The 22,340-nt window shown below is 46.0% G+C and overlaps 1 protein-coding gene across 3 annotated transcripts in view; it reads left to right on the top strand.

Annotated features, from left to right (window-relative positions):
• LOC116494390 (ligand of Numb protein X 2-like) overlaps positions 1–21,183 on the top strand; it is a 31,826-nt gene extending 10,643 nt beyond the window's left edge. For all 3 annotated transcript variants that reach the window (XM_032196262.1, XM_032196263.1, XM_032196264.1), the window contains exons 2-10: positions 1,762–2,224; positions 4,779–5,005; positions 6,408–6,604; positions 7,837–8,205; positions 10,724–10,906; positions 12,400–12,574; positions 12,737–12,947; positions 17,583–17,741; positions 19,020–21,183. In XM_032196262.1, the coding sequence (XP_032052153.1) occupies positions 1,836–2,224; positions 4,779–5,005; positions 6,408–6,604; positions 7,837–8,205; positions 10,724–10,906; positions 12,400–12,574; positions 12,737–12,947; positions 17,583–17,741; positions 19,020–19,155 (2,046 nt within the window). In that variant the 5' untranslated portion in view covers positions 1,762–1,835 and the 3' untranslated portion in view covers positions 19,156–21,183. The remainder of the gene's footprint in view (positions 1–1,761; positions 2,225–4,778; positions 5,006–6,407; positions 6,605–7,836; positions 8,206–10,723; positions 10,907–12,399; positions 12,575–12,736; positions 12,948–17,582; positions 17,742–19,019) is intronic.
• The last annotated feature ends 1,157 nt before the right edge of the window (positions 21,184–22,340 follow it).

Here is a 22,340-nt window from a genome sequence, read left to right on the forward strand (position 1 = left end):
TTCGCTCGTGAGATAATTTAGGATCAGATGGAGACTTACTGGAAGGAAGAGAGGAGAGGGATCTGACTGTGTCAGACGGAGGTGAGTACCCAAGAGCAGAGGTGTTTCTGAAGGGGCAGGGCACATCTGCTTTGTGCGTGCAAGGGTTAAGGAGTAACTGCAAAGAGAAGAGCTTGGACTGGGCAGTGTAAGTGCCTTCCTCGAGGGGAAGATGCTTCCTTTCCCTGTGGCCACAGGAGAAGCACACAGCACATGCGCTGTGCCCACCTGGAGCCGTGACAGTAATGTTGTCATCTTCCAAACTGAACAGCTTTCTGTGGCTAGGAAAATTTGCCCGTAAAGTGGCTTGATTCTGCTGGTGATGTGTTATCCTTGTAATTAACTACCTGGTTTACGCTTGACAGTTAATTGAAGCGGAATGATGTATGGTTTTTATTAGAAACCCATGACTAATTTTTTCTTGCCCTTCTTGCTATCTTATTGTTCTTGCCTACCCTCCTCCAAAGCTCCTGCTGCACGCCAGCCGTGTCCTCCAGGCACCGGTGCAGACCAGCGCTCGCTGTTGGCTCTTGCTTCAGCTGTTACCTGTTCCAGAAAAAGCAACTCTTTTCAGATATTTTCCATGTCTTTCATTTTTTTTTTTTCCATTTCATCACAGTCCTACTTATTTATTGATTTATTTTTGGGTTTGGCTGTGGGATTTTTAATGAACTTAAACAAAATAATCGCCATCACGACCACAAAAAAAACAACAGCAGCATAGCAGTGAGTGTTAGCTTCATCTAGCTGCACACTGCCTCTTTCATTAAAGTCACAGCTAGGTTAGCAGGAATCCTTCCTGCAGTGTCTCTGCCTATAGGTAATCTGCTAGCAAACACAGGTGAATTTTATATTAAAAAAAAAATGTAATTACAATAGGCAAGATTGGCAATGAATGTGACTGGAGATACCGTTCTTAAAATCAGTAACACAGCAGCTGCAAAGAACTCAGTTTGTCCCTGACTTGGTTCTTCCCACCTGTAGGAAGCTGAAGCTCAAGCCTTTGGGTCATGTCATGACTAGCTATGACATGGGCTGTCTGTTTTGCTTTTCCCCTGTAGAAAGCTTGCCTCTTTCCATAGGAAATATGTTTCAGTGCGCACACAGGCACGGATGAGTAGGGAACAATGCAGTCTTTGTTAATGCTAACATTTTTGGAGGGAGTGGGCTTGAGAGGAAGGAAACGGGTAGATTTTTTTTTCTTTTGAAATTTCTTCCTCTTCTTTTTCCTCATCCCCAACCCCCCAAAAAACCCAGACCATAAAACCAGACAACCAGAAGTGCCTGAAGGGATATTTTGCCATACATATCTTTTAAATTAATAATACTCAGTGTCATCTGGGAAGCTCTACAGAAAATTTGTCAGTTTAAACAGCAGTCCGTCATTCTCTTTCCCTTTCTTCTCTCTCTGTGGTGTTCTCCCTCAAGAACAGGCAGTGTTTGTCTCAGCTTTTCCAGTTCCTGGGGTTAGCAATGTTTTACCTATCCTGTGTCACTGTTGCATGCAAAGTAATTGAAACTTAAGCATTTTGCTGAGTCAGGTCCCTGTATTCTCTGATCCCAGGGTTGATCATTCACAGGGTCACTCTGGAAGGAAGAACCCTAAGAGGTGGCTGTGAAGATACCAGGGGGAGTTCAAGGCAGGAGTGCTATTTAATTTTCAGTTGGCTATGTGGAGAGCTGCCGGTGGCTGCAAATCTCTCTTTCTTTTCTTTTCATCAGAGGAACTCTGTCAGACGGCTGCTGCGTGACAAGTTTCCTTCCTGCTGGCTTGGGAGAGCGGCATCCTGGCTATCATGGCTGACCCCGCAGCAGAAGAGCAGGGCTACCAGGCTGGCGAGCTCTGCTGTGAGTGCGGCCAGTTCCACCTCTTGCCGGACAATCACCTCTACAACTTCCAGGACGAGGTGGACGACGAACTCATTTGCCACATCTGCCTTCAGCCCCTGCTGCAGCCCATGGACACCCCCTGCGGCCACACGTACTGTTTCAAGTGCCTCGAAAACTTCATGCAGGAGTACAACTTTTGTCCCATGGATCGGAAAAAACTCTCTTTCCAGCAGTGCCACAAGTCCAGCCTGCTGGTACGAAACCTGCTGGATAAGCTGGTTGTCAGCTGTCCTTTCAAGGCGGAGTGCCAGCAGACGATGCAGCGCTGCGAACTGGAGGCTCACCTGCAGAACAGGTGCATACCCACTTGCAGTGTTTGTGTAATGCCGTCTGCCTCTCGTGCTTCTGACCTGAGAGATCCGTGCTCAGAACAGTCCCTAAACTGGGACAAGGTGGGACAGCAGAGATGGCAGAGGGTGAGGCTGGAGAGGTGGGTGGGTGAAGACGGTGTAATTGTGGGGTAGGGAGGGCAGCTCCCGTGTGCCGGGAAGGCTGAGGGCCTTACCTTGCAGGCGAGCTGTCTGCAGACCCATATCCTATTAAACGTGCATAAATTTCTGTGTCCTGAGCTGGGGCAGCTGGCTCTGGCAATTAGAACAAACACGGTTATTCCTTCTTTTACTGAGCAGAGGAGAAAAACAGGCACGAAGTCAACACTGTGGAGGCAAGGGATCATGCAGTGTTGCCAGTTTAATTGGTCCAATTAAGATGCGCAATATGTCTTTGATCCAAATAATGTAAGTCCCTCCAAGCTGCACATTATGCAGTTGCTGAATCACCTACTTAGAATTCCATTACCTTCTCTCTTTCTTTTACTGAGAAAGAGACGCAAATGAAAAATACATTTCTTTTTTTCCCTTGTGCAGAGGAAGGCTTTTTTTTTCCTCTGCTTCTCAGCAGACGTGTTTTGGTGGTTCCACTGCTGGCTGAGCTGGTGGCAGGCAGAATTTTGTAGCTTTAAAAGAAGGGCTGGTGACAAAGAGCTCTTGCCACGGCGCTGGAAGAACATTTGTTCCTAGTTAATGATTGCAGGAAAGGGAGCTAAGTGCAAGCTGTAGTGCAGGCGGAAGCAGACCTTCGTTGGCAAGGTGCATTCTCTCAGTGGGCACTGGAAACGCAACTGGCTTGCTTCCCTTCAGCTGTGCTGTAGCTTTTTGTGGCAGCGCTGTGTTTTATAAACAGGTCACCGAGCGCACGGGGAACGTTAGCACGTGGGACACGTCACGGTTCGGGCCAAGCACGTACCCTTGCGGCTGCCCATCTGTGGTACCCACGAGCTGAGAGGCGGTGTTAGAGCCAGGGGATGTGACGGAAGATGTTCCATTCCTGCAAGCTCCCGGTGTCCTTGCAGTAATGAGCTTTTATTTTTTTTCTAATTGAGCTTTCTCATTGCCCAGCAGGGCCGAATGCTTCGGCTGTGGGGATGGGGCTGCCTGGCAGCCGCTGTCATGCAGGGCATGGCCCAGAACTGGGCTGGGCTACAGAAACAAGCAGGGTCAGAGCCTTCCCCTCCACTCCATAAATCTGTCTGGGTATCAGAAAACTTGTGCCACTTGCTAATCCCTCTGACGCACGAGTTAAACATGGAAGAGGGAGGCGCCCTTAAATGTTTACGTTAAAGACCTGGCTGAAAACTGTATCATTCCTGTATGCCTTTCAGAGTTCTCAGCATCTCCTGTAGGGATGGAGTGCTCTGAAGAGATCAAGGATATGTGCTGTGAGCATGGCTAGATTGAAAAATGAGGAAAAAAAAGGAAAAAATTACACTGGGATTTGGGTGTTCTTTTTTTTTTTAATGAGATTAACTGATAGTAGGAGACTTACGGGGTAAGAAGCATCTAGCAACTTGTTTTTTGGGTGGATTCCTCTGCCCTTTGCAAAGTAAATTTATTTCTCAGCATCTTAAGAGGGACACGCACAAGTGGATCAACCAGCTTCTGTCTTTAAGTTTTAGGGTCATCTTCTTGCTTGGGGAATAAATGACCAGGAACAACCAGAGGAAGTAATACCAGGATGAGACTTGTTTAGCCAGAATGTAAATAGTCAAGTTTAATTTGGAAAGTGACTCTGGTAAACACCCAGTACTACTCATGTCTCTGAAAGTGATGCTTTTGAATTCATCACCCTCCTTACCTGCTACCTTTTTATAAGTACCCTTGATAAAAGCTTGTTTTTCCTCACCCGTTTTTGCTGAGGCAGGCTAGCTGTGCTGCGGATGCATACAGAGCACATTTTCTTGAGTGCAGAATTACTCCTCGAGCCTCCGTCTGGGGAGTGGTCGGCGGGAGCACAAACTGCTCTGAATCCTTCAAGCGGAGCTGTCACCTGCAGGGGCTGGAGGTGCAGAGCTGTCTGACCAGGTCTCATTCAGAGAAAAAGAAGCAAGCAAGCCTTGCTCGCTGCTCTCCCATGTTACCAACTCATTAAAAACAAAGCCTAATTCAGGGCTGAGCTTGAAACTTGAGACGCTTCCTTTGCATACAGATACAGTTTGTCGTCATCTCTAGAAGTGCAGAGTGAAGTATTTGCTTACATTTTAAAAGAGGTATTGTTGTCTTCACGGAGAGTTTGCCAGGTAAATATTTAGCAAGGGAAAGTCCAGTTCCCATTGCATTCTCCTTCTTAAAATATAACGCTTAATAATTTTGAAAGTAAGGGAATAAGAAGCCCACTCTTCTACACAAGTAGAAGCTGAAAGTAAAATGAGAATGACTTTTAGTGTCTGCGATAGAAGCTCTGCAGGTGATGGGCTCATGAATGTAGTTCTTTGCCGGTCAGAGCCTGTGTGTGCTGGGTTAGCCGTGCAGGCAGAGATGAGCCACTCAGAGTCACTGACAATCTCTCTCCAGGTGTCCTGGCTTCAAGAAATACAAATCTGAACTGCAACGGAAAAAGAATCCCGTTTCCAAAGGGAAGGAGGATCCCCCTGTCAAGGTGGAGACGAACACACCCAAGGATCCAGACGTACCAAGCGCAGGATCATCGCTGGTAGCAGAAAGCTCTGCAGCTGCTGTGGTGTCACTAGGGACTGCGGAGCCTGGGCTGGTTAATCCAGCTTTTGAGGAGACCGAAGAAGGTGAGACTTTGATAAAGAAGTGTAATTATGTAATTACCTTCTACAATATAAAAATGAGGTAGCTACTTCGGACACTTCAATTTCGAAGATGTCCCCAACATCCTTAGCTATCCTCACTGCTGTTCAGCCGCCAGTAGCTGTAGGAATAATCTCTTTCCCGCGCGTGTCCTTGAGGAGAAGGGAGGTGCATTCGTGCGTGTCAGGCACAGAAAGCTCTGCTCACAAGCACAAAACCCATCGGTGCGAAACAATTCAGAGAATCTCAGAATGCCGTGAGTCTGAATCCTATTTCCAGGATTCTTTGCAAAACAAATGCAGTCCTGCTCAGTGGCAACACGCAGCATTTAAAGCATTTGTAGAAGCCAAATAATTAGCCATTAGGAAATGCTCCGGCTTCTTAATCTTGGTAAGAAAGTTAAACATACAGTTGATATCCTGGAGTGGTCAGTACCTCTCTAACAGTACAAAGCAAAGGTGTTTTTATAACCTAGCCTGGTTTTGGATCAGCAGTTGGCTATGAAAAGCCCTGCAGATAAAGGGAACCACCTCCCTTTCACTATTGACCCTTTGTCTCCGTCCCTGTTAGAAGGCAGGAGCATGAAGTCGGGGTGCCTTGTCTCAAAGTTTGCTGTTTCCAAGCGTGCAGAGGCTGGAGCTGAGAACTTTGCTGCTGTGCAGACGCAGAGGTCAGTTTAGTTCTCCGTTGGCCTTTTCCCCAAATACACTGGAGCAGGTTTTGCACCTCCTGTGTGACAGCAGCGGCTCACCCTCACAGTCTACTTGGCTCCTTTAGCGTTGGGCCTGCCTAAATGCCGTGGCGCTGGTAGATTTAAAATGACTTGCTGACAACTTTCATCTTCAAAGTGTCTGAGAAGCATTGCTTAGGCTGCAGGAGGCTGTGAAATAGGTAAACATGACTCCTGGTGTATGGGAGGATGGGAAAAAAAAAGGAGGAAAGGAAATTAGAGGAGGGAAATGGCAGTGAGCTGCCTGTGGTAGAGTCACCGCGATGGCAGGCCGGTAATTACAGCTCAGCAGTGCCCCTTCCCAATGGGTGTGGTGGAATTGGGGATTAGTTGTGTGTAGTCCAGCTGTCACAGCAGGAAAAATAAATGTCTGAATGCTAAGTGAAACGCTCTGAATGCCCTTTAATAAAATGCAAGAAATAGCAGTCAGTCTAACTTTGCCATAAGCTAGAACAGGAGAAACACTCTGGAGAAACCAGAAAAATAGGAGCTTTTTAGCTCTGTCTGACCTAGCCTTTCCTCTCCTGATAGCTGCTTGCTCTTCCTTTCCATCCAGATGCTACTTTTGAACACAACCTGCCAGTATTACAGATCTTGTGGTATGTGGGTAAGACCCTGCTCATGTGTTGTTTTTTCTCTTCAATTTCCCCAACCAGACCTTCCTCAGAGAGCGAGTCTCGTGGCTGAAACGAGCACAATTGAGATTCACCGAGAAGACCCAGAGGAAGAGCTGGGCATGAGGATAGTTGGGGGTAAGGACACCCCGCTAGGAAACATCGTTGTTCAGGAAGTCTTGCGGGATTCTCTCGTTGCTGCAGATGGAAGGATAGCGCCTGGGGACCACATTCTGGAGGTACGCAACCCCCCGATCGTCCCAGTGCTTCTCTTGACTTGAGATAAGGGGTCAGCAGGCAGAGTTGCCTAGAAAATTGGGAAATCTCTACAGATAGGGTTTTTAAAGCACTGATCAGACATTATTGGTAGCATTGTGTTTCTCCTGGGGCTCAGAAGTAGATTTGCGGGTCCTTCTGTTCCCTTGAGTTTTTGGAATTCAGACCATTTTGGATCAAGGAAAAAGATCTTTACCTGATAAACTTCACCCAGTAGCACCATTTTTCTCCAGTGGACTGTGCTCTAGCTAGGAAGTCTTAGCTACTTGCTCTGCTATGTTGCTTAAGCTGCATTTGCTTAATAACTTGAAGTCAGCATCACGTATAGAAGGTGGATAATGAGGAGCACCAGCCCTGTACCCTGCTGCCCCACTGAGATTAACCTGACTGCGTTGTGCTGTGTTGTAGCATGCTAACTGAGGCTGCAGCAGCTTGGCTACAAGCAGTGAAAACTGTTAGTGCCTCCCGGCTGCGGCTGCCCAATCATTTGGCGAGCCATAAAGACCTAATTACCCTGCTGGACCGCGGGCATCAGTAATGACTGGCAGCCTCACGCACGAGTGGCTGATGCGATCTCCCAGCTGGTTCCTGTCTCAGCCCAGCAGCGCACCTTGCACGTTGGCCAGTCTACCTGCACACCTCTCCATCCTGACTGGGCTGTACACAGGGCAGCTCCCCACACTTGGCAGCCTGACCAATATCCTAAAGGGACCCTACAGAGTCTCATGTGACAACAAAGTGAACACTAGCTTCTCAGGGTTACCTTGGTAACAGCGTGGTTAGGGTGATGATTCCAGCTGTTGTGCAGATGGTGGGCCACTCTTCGAGTGAGGATGGGCAGTCTCCCATTTGGCTTTTCTCCTCCAAGTGTGCACTGAATGCTGGAAGTTAGCGGAAAGCAGTTCATAGATGCCATCACTTCATATTTTGCAGTTTCAGATTTGTTAGCTGTGTTGTTTGGTCTCACCACTACTCAGCTGTTTGCCATCACCGATGGCCTTATTTCATCTGCTTTCTTCTGCATTCTGTTTTAGAAAGCTCTGCTCTCTAATGCGTGCTCGCAGCAGATGCTTCAGTCGCGGCACCGCACAGGGAGTTGTACATCCTGCCTCCAGCTCTGTGCTGTTCTATGCTGCAGAGAATGCCTAAATTATGGAGCTTCTGATGAGGGACTCTGCTTTGTTTGTCTTTCTAGGTGAATGGTGTCAACATCAGCAGTGTGACTCACTGCCAGGCTGTCTCCTTCCTGCGCCACCCAGGTCCTGTTCTCCACCTCATGGTCCTGCAGGAGAAGGGTTTTTCCAACAAGACTGCACAGCAGGATTCCACTTCTGCTACCAACCGGGAAGTGATCCACGTCACCTTGGTCAAGAGAGACCGGTCCGAACCCTTGGGAATCAAACTGATCAGGAAGACGGATGAGGCAGGGATTTTTATTCTAGATTTGTTAGAGGGAGGTTTGGCAGCCAAAAATGGAAAGCTGAGTCGGAATGACAGAGTCCTGTCTATAAACGGACAGGATTTGAGGCAAGGAACGCCGGAGACTGCAGCACAGATAATCCAGGTAATTGATAACGCGGCTGAAGTTGTGTGGCTAATGACACTGCAGCTGCCTGCACTGATGGCAGGGCTCCTGCTCTGACCCAAGGGCTAACAGAACACGCGGGAGCGACCTGCCTTCCCTGAGATCCCTCTGGGAAAGCGGCTTCCCTGCAGATGTGTGGGAAGCACTGCTTCCAAATGGGATAAACATGAAGAGTAGGAACACACCGTGAGTCACCTCTGATGAGTCTGAAGCGAGGCGGCTGCTTGTGGCACTTCAGTTCAGCTGAGGCAATGGGATCGCCCCTGTGGCGTGGTGGCGTGGAGCCCTTCTTGCAGAATGGCCATGTACATCATCTGTAGGGACCAGCAAAGATCAGGATAGCCTCTTGTCCTTCTAGCAATCCAACTGAAGACGTCTGCTGGGGAATGTGACAGGCTGCCCACACAGGGCAGAACCATTTTGATTGATTTGAAATTCTCTGTAGGATTCCCCATTTTACCTGTATTTGGGAAGGGAGTCTAGAAAACAACATGGGGCATCACAGACTAAAAACCTCCTACAGTACTTAAAATGGTGGCAGAGAGGTGGTCTTTTCCTGCACAACAGGAGTTTGTTGTTATTGCAGCATGCCAAATGTTTCGGTGAACAGAGCTGGCAAGGAATTTTGGTTCAGGAATAGGGACTGCTACGTGTGCAGCCAATGTCAAGTAGGTCAGTTTTAAAATTCTTTATCTTCCTAGGCGGTGACCTCGTTTGTTTTTATCTGGAGATCCTGACACAATACATCTGATCCCACACTGTTTATGTCCCGGGAAGGATCTGAGGTCAGCTGGGTAAGGGAGAGCCAGTTCTCTTCCTGGTAGTCAGCAAAGGAGAGCACAGTGGAGTGGGAGAATAGAAGAGAAACAGCAGGGTTCCAGTTCTGAGATCCTTTTTTATGTTATTGATATGATTCCATACAATGGCCCATGAGAATTTTGCTCGCATCCCAAGTGCTGCTGTATTTCTGTAGTAGTGTGCAAGCATAACTCCTGCATGAGGGACCCTCTTCTGATCCCACTGAAATTAGTAACAAAAGTCCCACAACTGGCTTCAGTGGGCTTGGGGGCTGAATTCCTTTTGAAGTGACGTTCTGTAAAACTGCGAGTCTTCCAAACATCTGTTCTCCTGAGAGCTAATTAAAAGTATGGGTTAAACTTCTTTTTAATTTTGATTGCAAACCATTTGGAGAAAAGAGTCCTTCCACCCATATTGTAAAATACTATTTGCACCTATAATATATATAATATGCACTGTACATAGTCTGGTACTCTGAGGTGAAGGGGAGGGCACATCCCCAGCTCAGGATGCAATATTTACAGTATCTTTCACGGAGACACAGATGTGTGCCAACTTGTCTGGAAGAAATTGCACCCTGAAATGATTTTGGAGAGACTCCTTAAAACTTCATTTCAAAAAACCCTCATCTTTACTCTACAAACACCCCAACCATCCAAAACAACAACAAAACCAGAGCAGCTGATCCAGTGCCTCTTCCCAGGCCAGGGAATTCACTGTTGTGTGGTGCTGTGGCACCAGGGGAGCAGGATCCCGTGTGGAAAAGTGGGAGCAGCAACTCCACTTCACTCATCTGCTGCAGGAAACGTCCCAAGCGAGCACATAGGCTTTACCCCAATGGAGTCCTTCACAATAAGGTTTTGTCAGATTAATTTAGTTCGTTCCTTCAGACAGAGGAGCAGTAACAATAGTGAATGCTTTCCCTGTGGTTCTGCCAAGGCCAGGCGTACAGCTGCTTTAGTGTTTAATTGGCAGCAGTCTTAGACAAAAGGTAATGTCTTCAGGTACTCTGGGGAAAAATGGGTGGGAGATGTTGAACAATAGGCATCGCGAATAAGCTGGGAGGGGAAGAGCTTTAACAAGTTTCTTTACAGTAAAAGAAAAAGCGTCCAGGACTTTTATCATGGTCGCCCATTGTGTGGATCAGTCAGTGTTGTGGCTCTGTTCATTTTGCATTGCAATGCGCCATTCTGGTTACTTGTACTGAAGTGGAAGAAGTGATGGTCCCTTTCTGCCTCCTTTTGTTTGGCATCTGTGGGGAACAGAGGCAGGAATGAAGCCTGACTATGCTCCTTTTCCTTCTAACATTTTCTAATTCCTTTATTCTTTTCACGGTAGAATTTTGCAGCTCTTCCCAGTTTTCTATGCATCACATTGCATAGATCTGTTTCAGACCCTCTGTAGAAAACGATGCCTCTCCTTCTCTTTTCCCAAGAAAATGACAGGGGCTCTCCCCTCGTTTCTGATTTATTTTGAACTTGAGTTTTGCCCTTCATCTGCGTTTGTTAGTTAAACTTAATCACCAGCATCACTTTTTTAAGTAGCTCCGTTTATGGATACGTGTGGACACGTGGTGTTTACTTTTTCACAGAGTGGACGGTTTTCAAAACCAACAGTCACAAAACCAAGGTGCTCCACAAACCGTGAGGGGACCTTGCCATCTCATGGTTTCAGACCCTCTCTTTGCTTCTCCTGGCAGACCAGTGAATCAAGAGTGAACTTCGTGGTCCTGAGGCAGCCAGGTGTGCAGCTGCTGGACCCAGGGGAAGATGGCAGCACGTCGAACAACAGCAGCAGCAGCAGCAGCAATGGAGGAAGCCCAGTGCACCATCGGAGGAGACTAGACCAGAATCACTACAGGCGAAAGTCTACCTACCAGAAAGTAAGCTTTGTAAATAACAGCAAAAGCACTGGTTACTCTTGGACTGTAGGTCTGTTGTTTTAGCTCTGTGATAGTTATTTGTCACGTAAGACCGACCAGTAGCTCCTTTTCTTCTTGGGCTGTTGAAAAGCAGCAGGTTTTTGGCTATCAGTACTGGAAAACTGAGTATTTGTCATCTACCAAGAAAAACATGTCAGCATTTCCTCTGAAGTCTCTCATGTTGATGCAGAAAGTGTTTAAACCCTCCTTGTTGGAAAGGGCCACGGGAAATTTACCATCCGTGAGACACTTAACAGTGCCAGCACTGGGCTTCTTGAAATTCATAAAGCACGACACATTTGGAGTACTGCACAATGATACTGAGTTATGCTTCTGGTTAGGAGCTAGACAGCTCTATGCAATAGAAGTAGAAAATACAGGAGCACTACAGTGTAATACATGCATGTGTGACTTCAGTGGTGCATCTGCCATCCATTTACACGTTATAAGAATACCCCACAGGGGGAGAGTTGCCAGTCTGTTGTCCCCGTGGAGGTTTGCCCCATGTCTAGAGCTACCACTTCAGTGAGAAGACGTTCTGAAACCGCCCAGACTTATGTGATTAAACGCCTCTGGAGGTTAGTGAGCAGCTGCCACAGATGGCTGGAGTGTGGTGCCTTGGTGTAAACAGCGGTCTGCCATTTACATATTGTATCTACAGCACCTGCTGGAGTGTGCCTTCACTACAACCTGAAAAACAAAGATGCTAGTGTCGTCCAAAAACGCGTGTCCTGAAAAATATTGATTTGTTTGTCCTGAAAAACCTAATTTTACCTCCACTTTGCATCTGCAACTATGTGCAAACTAACAGGGAAACAATAAATCCTGGTATTTAAACTTTAAATAATACCATTATAATCACTAGACGTTCTCTCTAAGGATGCTGGCCATCTTCATCAGCATCTTCAAGTTTTGATTTCTGTTTTGTATACTGGATCTGGAAAATATCTCCTCCTTGTCTGTTTTATCCATCTGTGTCATGCTGGCTTGATGAGCAGAAATCAGGGTATGTGGTTATTCTAATGTAAACACTGTAAACTTGAGTTTACGTGAACCTTTTAAGTCATGCACGAGAAACAAAGTGACTCAGAGTGGATAATACAAGTTACTGATCCCAATCTAGTAGTAGCCAGCGAGGGGCTGATGGCTTGATACACATGGCCTTGAGAGGCCACCCCTCATCGAGTGCCTCCTTACAGCAAACAGATGTGGGACTGCAGGGAGCGGCTTCATTTCCCAAACAGTGGTGCCTCAGTCCTGCTGGTAGCACTTTGGGAATACAGAGCAGCGTTTCCACCCAGAGCAAGTACAAGAGAAGCTGCCTTTGCCATCTGGCAACGTTGCTGAAATGCTCTGGATTAAAGAGGCAGGATGTTCTGTCATTGTTCTGGATCTGGGCTTCTCACGTTAATTGCATTAACGAATCTGTATATTGTACCGTCATTCCTCTGTAGGATTTACCTCAGGGATATGTAACTCATGAGAAGACAGTTGCAATAAAAAAGGAACCAAAGGAGTCTTTAGGAATAACAATCGGAGGTGGAAGGGATAACAAAAACAAGCTCCCTATATATGTAACGAGCGTGCAGCCCATTGGGTGCCTCTTCAGGGATGGCAAAATCAAGCGAGGTAAGGAGACTCAGATCTTTATACTTCAGGACCTATTTTTAAGTGAAAGTTGGACTTGCACCCTAAAGTGAAGGTGGAAGCAGGGTTACACATGAGACCTTGAGGTAGAAATGGGCTTCGTAGCAAAAGGTTTGCAATAATCCTGTCTTATTTACCCAACAGGAGATATACTTCTGAGCATAAATGGCATTGATTTGACTCATCTTAACTACTACGAAGCTGTCTCAGCACTGAAATCTAATGCAGCTTCCCACTCGGTTGTACTGAAAGCCTTGGAAATCCTTGCATCAGACTCAACAGATCCCTCTCTGGACATCAAGGAACGAGGATTCAGCTGGTCTCCCCTCTGGATCACGTGGCTCGGATTGCCTAGGTACGTTTGTTTGGTGACTGTAGAGAGTTATTCAATCACAGAGCTGACTTTGAACTCAAACACTAGAAATTAATTGCTTTGTGGGTTGACTTGGAAGCATTACCAGTATTCTTGTTCACTCTGAGGCAGAGGAAAGCCTCATTCGTCAGTGAGATCACAGTATAATGAATGCACAAGGAAGTTCAACTGTTTTTTCCAGTGTGACCCGTTGTTCTTCCACTTCTCTTGCGCAGTACAGTTTTCAGAGGTTCCTGAATACTTTTTTTTTCCCTCTCTCCCCCTAAGAGAATTGACACAAAAAATGAAACATATTTTGGCATTTGAGGCACTGATTGAAACAGTAATCCTAGAAACAATCCCTGCTAAAATACCATTAACTGAAATCACTGTGGCTCTTTCTGGATTGCATTAGAGGCCAGCAGATATCTGTGCTGCTTTATAGCCTCTAATCTGGTCATCTCATTTAGGGGCATTCTTTCAGTCTAATTCTTTTTGGCTGTTGTAATCGTGTGATCTTTAGCGTGAAGCATAAACAATTCTGAATGGCTGAGTTCTCCTGCACAAAGCTTTGGACTGTGGACTTAGCACAGATTTTAGCAGCAATATGGTATATTCCATGTGACAGGGCTGGGGCATTAGAAGCCTGGATTTCTATCTCCTTTCTGGAGAAGTGAACCTCTAATTTGCTCGCTTTTGCAGTTTCATGAAAGTACATTCATCCACAAAAGATAAGATCTGTTGTCATGTCAGCTGACTGGAGAAGGATCACGCAGGAGATGAATGGCAAAGCCAAACCCTTTTGTGGGAAGCTCAGGTTATTTACAACCTTGTTTCTTAAGGCACCTGGAAGAAGAAAGACTAACCTTCTTCTAAAGACAAAGCCTCTAGTTACGTTACCCTTGTGTTACTTAGCAGCCTGTAAATGCTAAACAAAACAGCCCAAGGAAGGTAGCTTTCTGTCTCAAGCACTTGTAGCTTGGCTCGTACTCAGCACCATCCTCGCAGCTTCCTCCGCTGTCCCAGGGATCTGCTCTGTGCAGGCCTAGCAGGAACTAGTTTGAGCTGTGCCTGCGTAGCCCAAACCCGTGTACAAGTCCTCAGATGCTGGCTGATGTTTGTGCCTCACGGGTGCTTATGCAGTGAAGTACAGAGAGGCAAAAACTGGCTGCACTTTCTCCCTTATTTCTTCTCCAATGTATTTGGATGTCTGCTGGCTCACAGCTTCAACACATTTTCCGCTGCAGGGACTGGAGTCCACTCTTTGCTTGTTGGTAACCTGCCTTCGTCTCAAGGCTGATGTTACCTGCCATTAAATACCTTGCCTGAGCAATTTTTGCTGCTGGTATCAACGTTGACTTCCCTTCCTTTGCCTGTCACTGTCTCACTACTGAAGCAAGGAGCAATGATTTCAGATGCCGTTTCTGCTCTTCAGTCTTCCTTTCTTGTTCTGACCTTTAGGATCTGACAAAATTTTCCTTCTTGTTTCCAGTAATAGAAGTGGCTGTAATTTTTTCTTGTGTTTCCTCACTCATTTTCCCATGTTCTTATAAGACCTGGTAGCAACTAGCTGGTCCTCCATAGAATGATTTATAAAAGCCCCTACAAATGAACTGTTTTTTTAATCTAAGCAAATTACTGATACCATTTGACATCATGTGACTGGCAAAATCGTTTTTTTTGTTGTTTTTGAATTGTTACTTGAGAATGCTGGAACTGAAGTGGCACCCTTGTTTGCCAGCTGGAAATGTTCGGGGTGCCCCTGTGCTAGCATTTTAGGTTGGCCCAGGTCTCAACCCACTCAAACTGGGTTTCTTTTGGATGGGACTAAACCAGAAGAGCTTCAGAGCAATTCCTATTCCTCTGTTGGTGCCTGGCACTCTGGCACCAATAGAGCCTTTACCTTGCGTCCCACATTAACACTAGATTACAGAAAATCCCCCCAAGTGTTACAGAAGTGGACCTTGAAATGCACCAGTTGTTTCACTCAGATCTGTCCATGTTGGGCTGCCCTGCTAAAGTAGACATGGCCTCAGTGTGCTACAACATTTTGCTAAAACAGTGTGAAAGCTTAAAGCTTGTTGCTGATGGCATGTGGGATTTTGTTTTTCGTTCAGCATTTTTTTTTTTTTTGCAGCTGCTGCTCTGATCCAGCAGAAAAATCCTTTCATCCTCCTTAGAGGAAACTCTTACGCTGAAAGGCTGGAGTCAAAGTTGGTGCTCAAGGCTAGAGAAATGTGTTTGGTTGTTGCAACGCTTGAGCCTATGGTGCTGAATCCTAGCCTTGATTCTTGGATCTGGGTGGTTGGGTTTTGTTTGCATCAAATGCTGTCTGTGATGCCCGCTCACCAGGGGCCGTGCTGTCACTGAGCTGCAGAGCCCCGGTAGCCCGTTCTGCAGAACCTGGCTTACGTGACAGACTGCTGGTGCCAAAGGGATTTCGGAGAGATTACAGCCCTGGTCCTGCACCCTTCTTGGGACCCTGAGTAACAGAGGGAATACACAAGTATTTTGGTCACGCTGCTCCTAAAGGAAAAACTCTTCAATACCAGAGCATTTGGTGTGTAAGCTTCCATCTCTGCCCATGGCCACACACCTGGGGAAGACACAAACATCCCCTGCTGTAAGAGGGCAGTGTGGTAATTCTCCCGCTAGCCCCAGGCAACAAGTACTGGCTCTACCAAATCAGGTGGCTGGTGTGTTTCTGGCTTTTTTTCTCTTGTATTACTACTGTGGGCAGCCCAACTGTCCCTATAAACTTTTACTCTTTCTCCATTCTTTGCTTTGTTTGTAATTGGTGGTGGTGAGCGTTTCAAGTTAATTACACACTACTAATTATTGCTGTGGAATGTTTATCATGAGCACTGTATGTGTCACAGAAGACAGCATAGGGACTTTACTCGATTTCTTCATGGTGTTACGTTAAACACCACATACTCACTGCATAAAATACCATCTCAAAGCACTGTTTGGGGGGTGGTGGCATAACTCACTGCACACTGAATCCTTAAGGTTGAGTTGTCCGCTCTCGGTAAAAGCTTTGGCTCTTGAAACAGCCACAACCACTGGGCATGGCTTAATTCCCAAGGGGGTGGAAAAGCAGTATTCCCCTCGCCCTTTCCCTCGAGGTTTATCTGAAGTCAGTCTCCCCGAAGCCTCAGCTCTCCCTGTAATGACCTTCAGGTGCTCGCTGCTGCAGCCCCGCTGGAGCAGCGCATTCCATAAGCTCTGGAAGGGATGCAGATCCAGCAGGGAGCTTGCCAGGATAAAATCTGCACCTTTACTTTCTGTAAAGTCTAAAATTTTTTTCCCACAGTCATTTTCCACTATGGTGAATTAATGTTTTTCATCTTAAAAGCCCTTTTTCATATGGAAAGTGGATTTTGAGCAAAGCCTTGTTCAGCTCTTGGTGAATGTATCCAATGTTCATTTATGTTTCATGCTGAAGTAGCACTTTTATACTCTGGGCTATTTATTTGCACTAGATGCCATGTGTATTTGTCATAGCTGTACAATACTACAGTTGTACAATACCAGTAGAAGAAAACTGGAGGTAGCAGTACGCTGCAGCTGGGTCGTCCCATGTTTGTGTGTGAAGAACTTGTACAAAAGTAAATTACAGTTTGAAAGTAGATAATTGGATCTTTCTCTCAGTGAGAAGTTAACTGTGAGAAGGCTTTTGAAATCTGAAACTCACCTGCAAACTGCTCAAGCAAAACCCTTGAGGCAAAAACGTTTATTAGGAAAAGTTTAGCTGCTGGAATACCTCAGTGGGGTGATCCACAGCAGTTTCACACAGTGTGGCAGCACGTTGGTGCCAGAACTTAACCTGACTGCGAGCCAGAGCACCGGAGCTGTTTGCCTGTGCTCCTGACACACCTTTTCAGGCGCCTCATGAAGGCTTTGTGTGCGTTTGTGCTGCAAACTCGGGGAATGAGCGCTGTTAGCGCTTATTCAATGCATCCTGCAAGGCGGTCTCAGCACTGCAGCCTACTCCAGGCTCACTCAGAAGACAGAGGTCGGGGCTGGGGTTAGCATACAGTGATCTGCAGTTGCTCCCCAAGGAGCCTGGTACTGTACACAGGAGTCCTGCAGGAAAGACCTTTCATATTCTGATTGGAAGGCAGTAGCAGAAAGGCTGCCTCACCCCGTTTTGTTTGCTTTCCATCAGTGATATATGGCTGCTGACTGCCTTTGTTGTACCAGGCACGTAGCATACATGCAGAATAAAAAGCTCAATTCCCATCAACTGAATGGGGTCTAGCAGTGCTGTTTACAGTTCATTTGCTTTTGTCTGATTCTGTTCATGTTCATGAAAAATGATGTTCATGATGTTATTCTAAAGTGAATTCATGAATTTTTCAGGTCACAAACCCTTTGAGAGCATTGCTGTTTTCTGTTAACTCTTGAACTAGCACTGGCAGGACTGATAAAAGACCTCTAAAAGATTGGCATCTTCAGATTTGAGAGTTACCCCATAAAGCACTTTGCAGAGGGGTTGCCTGTAGTCCATAAAACAAAAAAAAAAAAAAGATGAGGCTGTTCCTTAGCTGCACCTTGTGCAAGGGAAAACACAAGCCTGCTTTCTCTGAAACACACACGATCTATCTCTGGTTTTGACCGTTCTTATCTTTGCAGCTACCTTCACTGCTGTCAAGATATTGTCCTTAGCAAAGGTAACCTGGAAAGCTGGGGCTTCAGCATTGTTGGAGGCTTTGAGGAGAGCAAAGGAAACCAGCCATTCTTCATCAAAACCATAGTGCCTGGGACTCCCGCCTTCCGAGACAGGAGACTGAAGTACGTATGGGCCATCCTCGGGGTCTCTGGTGTTTAAGTCAGAAACGCTCTGGTGCTTATGGCAGCATGCACTGTTTTCCTGAGGGTCTTTTACCCTTTCAGCTAGCTGAACTAAAAGTTAATGACCTCAAGCTCTTAGACATTCACTTGTGCAGTTAATTCTGTCACCAGAGTTGTAACAGAGTCCTGTTTTAATGAGCATTTGGGTTTTTCTATAAAAGTGCAACTACCAACTAAAAGGAATTAACTTGTATTTTAAAGGACTGTAAAGGTTTTAACTGAGTAATTAAATAAAGCTAGAAGGGGGATGTTCAAGCTTAATGTTGGAGGCTTCTGAGTATAAAAGCTTTTGGGCTATGAAGATATGATCTCAATGCAAGCACCAAAAGCCCTCCAAGTGTAGAGAAAATTAAAACTAGCCTTGCTGACCTGTTAGTGATCACAGTGAGCGGAGCTGTGAGTAGCGGAGCTGGAGGCCCCCAGAGAACTCGACTGCAGCATTATCTCCAGGAACCAGCTCCTCTGCAAGCATGCAGCAAACGTCATACTGTTAAATAAGTAAATAATGTACAATTAAAAAAAGAGGCTCTTTTAGGGGTCAGAGCTTCAGGGTAGTGAGTCAGGCTTTTCTCCCCTGAGGAGTATGGAAGAACAGAGCTGGCTCAGAGCCTTGGTGGAGGACTGGGTGTGCTGTTTGAGTGCTATGGGAGCAAGGCTCTTTCCCTCTGACACTTGAAGGTACCAGGCTAGCTCTGGCACCTCATGTCCTTGCAGCTGAACTGCACAAGCCAGTGGGAGATAGCTGGGTGTGCTGCAGAGCTGGGCAAAGCAGGCAGACTTGGAAGCCTCTCCTGTATTGAGCTGGAGCGTGACAATGCCTTGGCCTTGTCAGCACTTCACCTTAGCACGGGCTGGTCAGGTAGCTGGAAGAGACCCTGGTGGTCAATGCGTTTATCAACATAAATTTGTTTTAACTTTTCCCTCTGCTGCCAGGCCAGCCAGTTGTGCTCCTGACGCCCTTCAGTGCTGTGCCACACAAGTACCAGCACTGTCCTCCTTTTCTCTTGCCCTCTGACTCAGAATTGAGCCTCTGTCTGCAGCCGCTCACTGTGCTTGCATCCGTTCTCTTCCTGCCCCTAACCTTTTATCTTTATAATTAAGAAGTCACTTCAACAAGTTTATGATCTTGGTATAAGGTAGGACAGATGATCTTGGGGTCCCGGGGTGTAATGTTAATAAATTAAGTCTTGACAAGCGTATTTCCTGTCTTCTGATTAGGTGTGGAGATGAAATAGTGGCAGTAAATGGAGTACCAGCAATCGGAATGAGCAACTCGGAACTAATCCCAATGCTGAAGGAGCAAAGGAATAAAGTTACGCTTACTGTGGTATCCTGGCCAGGAAGCCTTGTGTGAAAGCTCAAACCATGCAGCAGCTTCAAATATCATCTTGGGTACCAGATATTTGTTGACCATCATGCTAAACTCAACGTGACACAGGGAGGGAATGTGGAACTCTTGCTATACTGTGTATTGTCAGGGGAGACTTCACTTCATTATTGGAGAAAACATTTCTTTACTGTGCTGAGGTTACCACCAACTCTGAGCGTTAGATTCAAAGTTACGGTAAATCAGAACAGTTGTAGCTTCCTGGACTTGTTAAAGCCTCTCAGTACTAGTGCTGCAGAGAGAGACATTTTTTCGGTGTTTCTCTACAAAGTAGCCATCTTTACTTTGAGGCATTTTCTTCAGTTGTAGCGACCTGCTTTTTATTTAATGTTTTGAACAGGTTGAAACAGATGTGACTGTCCTATTTCCCTTGCTAGTTTAAGAATACACTTCGACTACTGGTCTCTCTCTCCCTAACTGCCCTATTGGACATAGATTTCAGACGTTTTTAAAAGCCACTAATAAAGTTTTAAGGATGCAGACCAAATAAGCTGATCCTACTGCCCCCAGTCCTAATGGTGTTATGTTACTGGAATGTAATGGACGTTTTTATTCATCAAAAAAAAATCATAACTCAGCTGGTAGCTGAAGAGCTGCCAAATTAGCACAGTAGAGCTGTGTTGACTTGTATGAAGGTCCTATCACCAGGTATCAGAGATGAGGAATTTGATTTTCATCCCCTTTCTCAGCTTGGCTTCCCTGGTTTTAAGACCTGATAAAACGACCAGCTTTTCTCACAGAAAGCAGGTGACTAAGTAAACAGGTCTGCTTGTGAGAAACCTCTGTCCCAGGAAGCGATTTATTATAATCAGAGTTTCCCAGTGGTCAGAGGCAGAGTTGAGGCAGCGGGGCAGAGGCTGCCTCAGCCTCATTGTACCAACTGTATGAAATAAGCTACCTCCAGGATAGCGTGCCCAGTTTGGCTTCAGCTTAAATGCACTGTATAGTTAAAATTTAGAATGCGAGAAACGAAGCCATGTTGCTAACTTCCTACCTGGAAACTGTACATGAAGCAATTCCCTTTATTTTTTTAAGAAGGTTGTTAATCAGCAGTAGAAACGACAGATCTTTCTCAAATCAGGTTGAATTAAGAGAGATCTTTCCTCGGATGCTCTTTCTGCTGTACCTTTTATGGGGCCAGCTCAGATTGTAAGAATCAAAGGAGCTTCTCCCCCCTCTAAGATGCTATCTAGAATGAATAATTCCTTCTTGTAGTGAATTGACTGCGGATACGTGCCCATCATTGTCTTAAGCAGTGCTTTTTGTAGGGCTGGCAACTTCGTAATTAGCTATTACAGCAGAGTAGAGCTGTTCCTTGCTAGATGATTTAGCTGTTTACATTCAGAGTGACTTCGCTTCCTCTGGCTGTTGGCTGAAGGCAGTATATAGCAGGGCCTGTTATCAGGGCCTATTATACAGAAATAGCTTAGAATCCAATTGTTACAAAGGCTTCCCTGGCACACAGTGTGGCCTCTTTGTTTGGTTGACAAATACTGCTATGGACTTTGACAGCAGAAACAGTGTGTGGCCAGCTGGGCTCTGGGGTCTTTTTTCCTGTTGTTCCTAGTGAATGGTGAGAGTGAAATAATTCAGAAGTCAGAAATGCGCCTGTGGAAAACCGGTCACTCGACCTGCGTCTGACACAAGGGAACACGAAGCAGGTTTTGTCTCTTTCCTACCATGGTACAGAATCTGTGCCTGGTAGGGAACAGTAAATATGTAGATAGAAAAGAGGGCCGTTCCTACTGAGTAGTATCAGATGTCATTTGTATAAAGTACAGTAGGAAAAAGCCCCGCAGAAGGTGGTCAGACAGTGTAAATGAAGGGGATGCTGCGGGAGGCAGCATGATTTTTACTATTATTCCATCTCGTTTCAAGGTGCCTTCAACTTCACCAAAATGTCCTAGTAATTAAGTACTGTTCCCAAGATCAATTTGTTAATAAATGTTGGATTTGTTTTAATGCCTTTATAAATTATTCTAATATTACTGAAAACCAACAGTGGATTATGTATGTGTGTGCTGTATTTTTTTTTAAACTTTTTTTTCTTATCAGCTAATGTCCCAGAATAGGTCACTTCAGCAAGAGGCCTCAAGAAACTGACCTTGCCAAGCAGGAAGCAGTGCAATTGTCTTGTGCTTCTCCCAGGACAGGAGCTCGACTATCCAGAAATATGCTGTGACTAGAGAAAAACAAAACAACAAAAAAGAACAAAACCAACTCCCACATACCCATTTCCCTCAGCTATGTCACTGCTGCCCGCAGGGCTCAGAATCGCCTGGACTGAAAAGCTAACCCAGGGAATAAATAAAGCTTTATTTAATGAGGCTTAACTCCCTGATCCAGCTTGCTGCACAGCGCAGCAGCTACGGGGCTGCTGCTGGTGCTCCTGGAGGGGCTGCATGCCTGGGCCAGGGGCAGCAGTTAGCTTTGTCATGATTTCCACTGCTGCAGTGCAAAACATCCCTGATTCGAAGGGCAGAAAGATGCCAGTGCCATAAGGAAAGGAGAAGCTGTACAACAGAACTGAGATTGCCCTCTCTCCTCCTTAATGTTGTGCCCACTGTGCACTGCCAGGAGCTGAACACCTCACTGGCGTTCCCTGAGCTGCCTTCTCACCACGGTAAGCTGGCTGAGGCTTGGGGTGACAAGACCCATGCAAGTGTCCCTCTCTGACCCAAGTTTACCTTCTCAGCAATGTACCTTCTGCGCGCGGTATGGCAGAGGCCTGTTTTCCATCTCACTATTTGGTCCCTCCCAAATTCTGATGTCACCAGCCCAAGAACTGGCCTTGTTTGTGAAAATTACTGGAGTCACTTCTCAGTATCCCTGGGAAACACCATCATGAAGCCTGCAATAATTACCTGATCTAACTGAAGATTTCCAGAGCCCCACATTTATACATCTCTGATACCCCAAAGGCAATCATTTCAGCCGTTTATTTCAGCAGAATAAGGCTATTTCCCTTAAATTTACAGCCCTTCTAACATCAGTGAAAGGCTTGTGTCCAGTTCTGAAAAACCATTCCCAAACAGATGGAAGGAACTTGAAGCAGTGACTCTTCAGTCGAGATCCTGTCCCCTCTCTCAGGCAGAGGGCTGCAGGCTGGATGTGGTGACTTTATTAATTATGCTTATTTAGGGGATGAGTAG

The sequence above is a fragment of the Aythya fuligula genome, chromosome 13 (assembly GCF_009819795.1).
Source record: "Aythya fuligula isolate bAytFul2 chromosome 13, bAytFul2.pri, whole genome shotgun sequence".
NCBI classification, from domain to species: domain Eukaryota; kingdom Metazoa; phylum Chordata; class Aves; order Anseriformes; family Anatidae; genus Aythya; species Aythya fuligula.